We start from the raw sequence: 8714 nt of genomic DNA on the forward strand, positions 1-8714 counted from the left end.
TTTGTATTATATTTCATATTGAATTTGCATTAGTTAGTTCATATAGTATAGTTGCATTGTAATATATCTCACATGATTCATGTAGATAGTTGCATATAGACTAGAATTCATGCATAGTCACTAATGACCAATCCTATTCTTTTCTACACTAGAAATAGTGTTTAAATCGGTTTGGGGAGTTTTGATCATAAGTGACCATAGTTTAAAACATGCATCATCTAGTATAGTTTAGATTGCATTCATTTGTTATATATGACATGTAGAATTGCATTTAGTTAGAGCATGCATTCATTCATATCATATCATTGCATTTGTATTTTATTTCAAAAAATCAAAAATCCAAAAAAAAATGTACTTTCTTTATCATTCCTACTCCTACATGTACATTGTGGACAATGTCCAAAATAAAGTGGGGGATGGGAATTTATATTCCAAAATACATAAAAATTGAAAAATTTCGAAAAAAACTCAAAAATATGTTCTTTAATTTCATAAAAAAAAAAACCCATACAAATTTTAAAAAATTAAAAAATCCAAAAACATGTTCATTTCCTTTGTAGTGTAGTCTTGTATATATTGTTTGCATATATTGTGTTTGTTCATCCTTGTTCACATTGATTGACTACGCCACATCCGAGACATGAGGATATTGAAGACTGCATGGTATGATCTTTCCAATCTCCTTTTTCCTCTTTATGTTAATGACTATGTGGCTTTATTTTGATTGATGCGGTAAAAAAAATGTGAATTTAGGATTGCATTTAGATTATTTGGCATCCAAGTTGGTAGAACCACATGCATTAGGATGTATAAATGTTAGTTGCATCATGGCATGTAGTTTGCATGTTGGAAAATTTTTGTGAAACCGTCTACTTGGGAAGCTTGACAAGTGTATATAGGCCCTAGTAGATGCTTTTTATTCTTAAGACTTTGCTTGTTAGAATACTTGTAAAACATCCTAGGATGTGTCATGCTAGTATCCTTTGACCCATGGATTAAGGCCTAGTCAAGAGTACCTTGTGGTTTGATAACTCCTTGGCTACCGTTTATTCCAAGGTGACCCTTGAAACCATGCAACTATCTTTAATCCATGTTCTACCGTATATTTTGTCATCAAAAAGGGAATGGGCACAAAAAGAAATTGTTCAAAAACTTGAGTTCAAGAAATGAAATGAAAAGTCAAAAAGTTTGCAAATGCATCAAAACAAAAGAGGAGTAACAAAAATGAAAACTCCTATGCTTCAAATATAAGGCACCCTCATTACAAATTGGGGTGTCTTTGAAAATGTTCAAAAGAAAATGCAAAAAGTTGAAAAATTGTCAAGTATTGAATTGCCAAACATCAAAGAAATGGCAAAACGAAAGTGTTCTCAAATGTCAAATGCCACAAGAAATTGGGAGAAAAACAACAACAAAAAGCAAACTCCCATATGAAACTCAAATACTATTGATCCCTTTATCCATCATATCCACTTTTGTGCATGGTAGAGAGGGGACGACCCTTCTTCTTGTCTAGGCAAGAAGGGGAATTCCGCGATCCTCCAGTGTTTCTAACACCATAGGAGTCTATTCTTGACGAAAGCATTTAACGATTGAGGAAAAAGGTACCCTAGCTTGACACAACTTGGAGGTGATTTATTGGTATCCTTCTAGGCATAGTAGTTTGAAGAAATTGCATCTATGAAAGAGTGTGTACCCTTGAATTGCTTCCGCTTTAGATAATTTCCGCCACTTAGATGAGGAAAGTGGCTATTCTTTTGTAGATGCATCCATTACTTGTTTCGTGTGCCTTAATGCTTTGATGTGTCGCCATTTTGGCAAGACCCACCTTGCCTTGCAAGAAGGCATCCTACCTCATGGTTGTCTTGTTGTGAGTTGAAGGGGCGGAGTGAGATCCGCTAATTGTCTCACATCGGCTATGTTATTAAGATAGTTTAAATAAAGGTCTAGTTTTTGTTACCTCTTTACTCGGGACGAGTAAAGGTTCGGTTTGGGGATATTTGATGTGACTCATATTTGCGCACATTTAGTCCCCTACTTGAACCTATTTTGCATATTATTATAGCGCTCATAGCTATTTTACCCGTCAAATGCTTCCTATTTTGCTTTCCTATTACTTTGTGTTTGATTTGTAGGAAAGGAGACAATTAGGCGGAAAATTACTGTCTCTTGAGCCTATTTGGGAGGATATTGACGATCTTGGTTGAACGGGTATTGAAGGAAGCGCAAGAACTAAAGACCAACATTACAAGAATAAGAAGTATGCGAAGGGAAGCATTCTGAAGAGGAATCCGAGCGTCCAAGGAGCTAAGACGCTCGTCCAAGGAGCCTGCAATCCGAGCGTCCTGACTCCTCATCCGCTCGTCCCTCCATGCAACAATCCAAGCGTCTTACCTCTTCGACGAGCGGACCATGGCATCTTCAGCAAAGATGCCCATCTCTCCGAAATACTTGCGATTCCCTGCTTAGAACTTAGAATTGTTAATTACTAGTTTAACCTTAGTTAACCAAATAAGGCACTACTATAAATACCCCATTTTGATGATAATCAAAGGGGGGGCTTCCACATTAGAAATTCTTTTAGATTAGATTAGGAGTAGATTAGAATAGATTACTCTTTAATCTTTCCACAAATCACATATTAATCTCTCCTTAATTATTGTTCAAGTTTATTACTTTTGGGTAATTGAAGATTATTGGGTTATTATTGGAGGATTGACAACCCTTCCTCAATCATCAAGTACTTCTATTATTCTTTGCATTATTATTTTGGAATCTCCATAGGTATAATTCTCTTAATCCTTGTTTTAATTATTGTTATTCTTTCTTCTTTGTTCATCATGTTTGGCTTTTGTTAGTATGATTGACAACTTATTAACATGTTAAACTTGATCATGAGTCAGTAGTTTCCTTTAGCTAGGATTAATGGGTAATTAGGGGAAACCAACATGGGGATTAATCATGCTTAATTTAATATGTTTTCATAATTAAATTGCTTGCTTGTTGTGATGTCAACCTATGCACATGTTATGTTTGATGAAATGTTAAGCCTATGAATCCTTGCATTTATAACCATCTCTTATCTATTCAACTTGACTTGTAAGATATAAACCAACTCGAGTTTTGTTAGACCATGCATAGAAGTGATTCGGAGGAATGTAAGTCGACTTGTAGGTGTTGTATAATCTAATCGATTCGGCTCCGGGACCCAACTCTTCCTTAGAACCGTAAGACATAAACCAACTCGGTTCCTTTACAACATTAATTGCTTGCAACTTTGTGAACATGTTTGTATGATCAACTCCCATGAATCCCCTATGAACCCATGATATCCTAGCACCTTTAATTACTTGTTTACACCCTTATTTGCTTTATTGCTTGTTTTACTTTATCGCTTGCATTAGTTTAGACACAACTACAAACCCAAACAAATTGTGACACTAGCATAAATTGAGATAGATAGACTTAGAACCCAAAGCACACCGTCCCATGGATCGACCTCGACTTACAACTAACTAGTTGTTCGTTGAGTTTTATAAATGTTTTTGATTGGATGTGTGACGACCAACTCTTGTCCTATCAGCAGTGATATGGAATTCCCAAAGACTAATACCATTCAGAATATAGGCATTAACCCACTGTCCCCAAACATTTGGAGCATTGGTCTCAAGTTTTGGTAGCCAACCCATCATCTGAGCTTTGTTCCAACTCAATATCTCTTTAATATCCAGCTCACCTCCCTTTCGAGGCCTACACAAACTTCCCCAGCTCTTAAAGACCATTCTCATGTTACCATCAACAATGCCCCAGAGGAAATCTTTGCACATTTTGTGGATTTTTTTAGCAATTCCTTTAGGCAACAAAATACTAGCTCCCCAAAGTTCTGTATCCCAAAAATAACTGAATTGATAAGAGCAATCTTACCAGTATAGATTAATCATTTATTAGCCCAATGTGTAATTTTGCTTCTAACCTTATCGAGCAAGGGAACAAACAGTCTATGAGTTACCTAGCCCCAAACAATGGGATCCCCAGATATCTCACAGGCAAGTCTCCTTCTACATAGCCAGTGGTGGTGAGAATAAGATGCTTCAGCTGAGGATTAACTCCTCCAAAATACAAATTAGATTTCATTGGATTGGCTTTAAGTCCAGAGTAACTGGCAAACAAAGCCAAACACTTATCCACAGCTTGAATTGAGGGAAGATCTCCTCCTGTAAAAACCGAAAGATCATCAGCGAAAATTAAATGTGTTAAGTTAACCTTAACACATTTTGGGTGAAAAGAGAAACCTGGGTAAGAGGGGAGTTGTCTAAGGAGCCGGGAAAGCACTTCCATACATAAAAGTGAAAAAGTATGGGGAGAGGGGTCTCTTTGTCGAAGACCTCTTTTTCCAGGGAAAAAAAACCTTCAGTAGTGCCATTCACACAGAGTGAGAAATGGGAAGAAGTAACACAAGCAATTACCCAGTGAATAAACTTGGGGGGAAACTAAATCTATGTAAACAAGTAGTCAAGAAGCTCCAATTACCTGAATCAAAAGCTTTTTGTATATCTACCTTGAGAGTGCATCGAGGAGTAAAGAGGCTTGTATTATATTTAAAAGCCAGCTCATGAGTAAGCATGGAGTTGTCAAACAAGTCCCTACCCTGAATGAAGGCAGCTTGTTCCAGTCCAACAATGTCACCCAACACAGTCTTCATTCTATTAGCCAAGATCTTGCTCACTGTCTTATAGAAGACAGTGCAGCAGGAGATAGGTCTGAATTCAGTAACTGATTGAGGAGCCTCATTTTTTGGAATAAGAGCAATGCAAGTGGAGTTAGCAGCCCATGGCATCCTTCCAGTAGTAAAAACTTCCTACACTGCAGCAATAAAATCAGGGCATGTGATCTGCCAAGTATCTTTAAAGAAGGCAGATGAGTAGCCATCAACTCCAGGGCTCTTGTTTTTGTCAATGGAAGGGAGAGCATCCTAGATCTCTTGAGGAGTGACCATACTATCCAAATGTGTGGCATTCTGCAGGATATGATGGGAGAATAACTCAGGAGGAATGGGGTGGATACTTTCCTCAGAACCAAGTAGGAGCTTATAATACACTAAAAAAGCCTGAGCAACTTCCTCATGGCCTCTACAAACCCTCCCAGTGACATCAGTGATAAAATAAATAGTGTTCCTACTCTTCCTTGCAGCAATACTAGAATAGAAAATTAAAAAGAGAGACAATCGAAAACCCTAATGAGAGGCGATTTTCAGGCGAAAAAAAGCTTGCTTGCAGCCATTAATTAGGGCTCTTTATTACGTTATTATGGCACGAAATTCAGCAAAGAAGACTCGTAGTAATCAAAGATCATCAACTAAACGTACTGTATCTGCAAAGAAACCTAGAAATGGCCATAATAATGGAAGAAAGAGAGGACCAGAGGAGGAGGAGGTTTTACGTACTAAACCTATGCATGAGATACATCCTGTGACTGGCCTGTCCTTTGATGATGAAGAGGATCCAGTCCCAACCACAGCATGGGTTACTCAACGTGGAAAGAAGACGGAGGCTAAAAAGGATGGTGGGGTTCCTAATAAAGAGAGCCCTAGTGTAGTGACTGTTATTGAGGAGCCTGTTACTGAGGATATGCTAGAATTTACGCCTGAGGATGTCAAAGAGGAGGTAGAATATTCAAATCAGGCAGTATATTGTTTTGTTCTTGGGGCTAATCCTCCATGGGAAGTTTTAAATGGTTTTATCTGTCGTATATGGAGCAAGTTTGGTATAGATAAGGTTTCATTTCTTCCTAATGGAGTTTTTTTGGTCAGATTCAAGGAAATGAAAGACAGAGATGCTATACTTTCGGCTGGTTATCATATGTTTGATAACAAGCCACTCATTGTCAAGCCATGGCAAGTTAATGTTGATCTTCTAAAGGAGGATGTAAAAGTGGTCCCTGCTTGGGTCAGATTACATGGTCTGCCACTAAAATTTTGAGGCAAATGCCTCCCATCCATAGCTGGACTAGTTGGCAAATACATCAAAAAGGACGTAGCAACAGAGGATAAAACGAGGCTAGGGTTTGCTAGAACCATGGTGGAACTCACAGTGGGACCAAAATTCCCTAGTTCTGTAAAATTTAAAGATGAGCAGGGCAAGATTGTTGTGATAAATGTGGAGTATGAGTGGAAACCGACCATTTGCACTAAGTGCAAAGGCATGGGTCATGAAGAGAAGAATTGCAGGAGGGTGAGTCAGAAAGCAAAGCCTGTTGTAAGGGTGTGGAAGCCAATCCCAAAACCTGTTGCTAATGACAGTAAGCTCTCTGCAATTGAATACCCTGTACTGACTGCAGCTAATGGGACTCCAGGGAAACGTGTGACAACTCCCACAAACAAAACGCCTGATCAAGTAATCATGACACCTCAGAATGTCCAGGAAAACCCAACTCAGGAGGACTTGAACTCTAAAGATGGTACTAGTACCCCCACTGCACAAAGTTCTCAGCAAGTGATAGTAAATGATATTGGTAACCCTCCTATCCAAACTGATAATAATGAATAACATTGGATTTTGGAATGTTAGAGGCTTCAATAATGTAAATAAGCAACATATAGTCAAGAATTTCATTAATAGACAGAATATTGGTTTATTTGGATTATTAGAAACAAAAATAAATGCTGGAAATGTGGGTAATATATCTCATAATTTGTTTGATGGATGGTGTGTTACCACTAACTGCCATACTCATAAGGGTGGGAGAGTTTGGATCATCTGGCAGCCAAGTCTCTTTGACCTTTTAGTCTTGCAGTATAACCCTCAATTCATACATGCTAAGGTTACTGTGGTAGCTACTCAGCAGGTGTTCTACCTCTCTATGATCTATGCTTCCAATGATGGGAAAGAGAGAGTTGAGCTATGGAATTGGTTGAAATCTTTTGCCCTACAGTGCTCTGATCCTTGGGCTCTGGCTGGGGATTTTAACACTGTCATTCATCCTGATGAGAGGATGGGGGGACACACAAAGCAGGAAGATATGGAGGATTTTATAGAGTGTCTAGGACTTTGTGGCATGACTGATATACCTGCTACTGGTGCATTCTTTACATGGAATAATAAGCAGGATGCTGAGCATAGAAAGTACAGTAGGCTTGATAGATTCTTAATCAATAAGGAATGGGTGGAGAGAATACCAGATATGGCTGCACATTTTTACCCTGAGGGTCTTTTGGACCATACTCCCTGTGTGGTGAGTAATCTGAAGCTGAATAAGAGCAAAGCTAGAAGCTTTAAGTACTTTAATATGTGGAGTAGTGCCACTAATTTCCTATCAACTGTGAAAGAAGTATGGGACAGTCCTGTAGCTGGGACAAATATGTTTTGTGTGGTCAAAAAAATGAAGGAGTTGAAATATAAACTTAAGGCTCTTAATAATGATTGCTTTTCTGATATTGAAAACCAGACCAGTCAAGCTGCCCATTTGCTAGCTGCTGTTCAGGCCCAGATTGCTAGTTCAGGGATGAATGCTGATCTCATTGACAAGGAAGTGAACCTCATGGATAATTTAAGGAAACTGACTGCAGCCAGGGATAGTTTCTTGCAACAGAAATCAAAAGTACAGTGGATGGAGGAAGGAGATGCCAATACTGCTTATTTTCACTGTGCTATTAAGAAGAGATGCCTGAGAAATAGAGTGATTCAAATAGAAGGCAAGGAAGGAAATCTATGCAAAGAAACATATACCATTCAAAATGCTTTCTTGACTTATTATGAGGACCTGCTTGGTAAAAGGAGTCCAACTGAGGAAGTCAAGCATGCTGTGTTGGCCAAGGGCAAAAGTTGTAGTCCTGAGCATGCTGCTATCCTTACTAGTGCTATCACTTATGAGGAGGTCCAACAGGTAGTCTTCTCTATTCCTAAGGACAAGGCCCTTGGGCCAGATGGATACTCCAGTGGATTTTTCAGGGATTCATGGGACTTGATTGGAAAGGATGTGTTTGCAGTGTTGCTGATTTCTTTAATACTGGTCAATTGCTTCAACAGGTCAATGCTACAAATATAACACTTATTCCAAAGTGTGATAGGCCTACATCTGTCAAACAATTTAGACCTATTGCTTGTTGTAATATGATCTACAAAGTTATATCCAAGCTGCTATGCAACAGACTGGCTCTTGTGCTACCTGACCTTATTCATGACAGTCAGGGTGCTTTTATCCAAGGTAGGTCTATCATTGAGAATGTGTTAATCTGCCAAGACATTGTGCATATGTATGCAAGAACTCATGTGTCTCCTAGATGCCTATTCAAAATTGATCTTCAGAAAGCTTATGATACTGTGGAATGGGATTTTGTGGAACAACTGCTATCTGGTCTTCATTTCCCTCCTCACTTCACTAAGTTGATCATGGCTTGCATTACCTCTACCTCATTTACTCTAGTCCTTAATGGAAATAATTTTTGTTATTTTAGAGGATAGAGAGGGCTTAGACAGGGTGACCCAATATCCCCTCTCATATTCACAATTTGTATAGAGTATTTGACTAGACTTATTGCTTTTGCTACTGAAAGATGGCCTTTCCATTATCATCCCCTATGTAAGAGCTTAAGCTCTCTCACCTGATGTTTGCAGATGACCTCCTCATGTTCTGCAAAGGGAATGCACACTCTATTATCCTCCTTATGAAGGCTTTCACCTCTTTCTCTAATGCTTCTGGTTTGAAAATGAACAATA

General features: G+C 38.5%; 1 protein-coding gene across 1 annotated transcript in view; it reads right to left on the reverse strand.

Annotated features, from left to right (window-relative positions):
- Window positions 1-4837, reverse strand: part of LOC141637288 (uncharacterized) — a 38063-nt gene extending 33226 nt beyond the window's left edge. Inside the window, exons 1-3 of the mRNA XM_074446846.1 lie at window positions 4531-4837; window positions 4010-4214; window positions 3614-3900 (exon numbers count right to left, since the gene is read on the reverse strand). Of these exons, the coding sequence (XP_074302947.1) occupies window positions 3614-3900; window positions 4010-4214; window positions 4531-4837 (799 nt within the window). The remainder of the gene's footprint in view (window positions 1-3613; window positions 3901-4009; window positions 4215-4530) is intronic.
- Window positions 4838-8714: the final 3877 nt, after the last annotated feature.

Source organism: Silene latifolia, unplaced genomic scaffold (genome assembly GCF_048544455.1).
Source record: "Silene latifolia isolate original U9 population unplaced genomic scaffold, ASM4854445v1 chrun_scaffold_16, whole genome shotgun sequence".
NCBI classification, from domain to species: Eukaryota; Viridiplantae; Streptophyta; class Magnoliopsida; order Caryophyllales; family Caryophyllaceae; genus Silene; species Silene latifolia.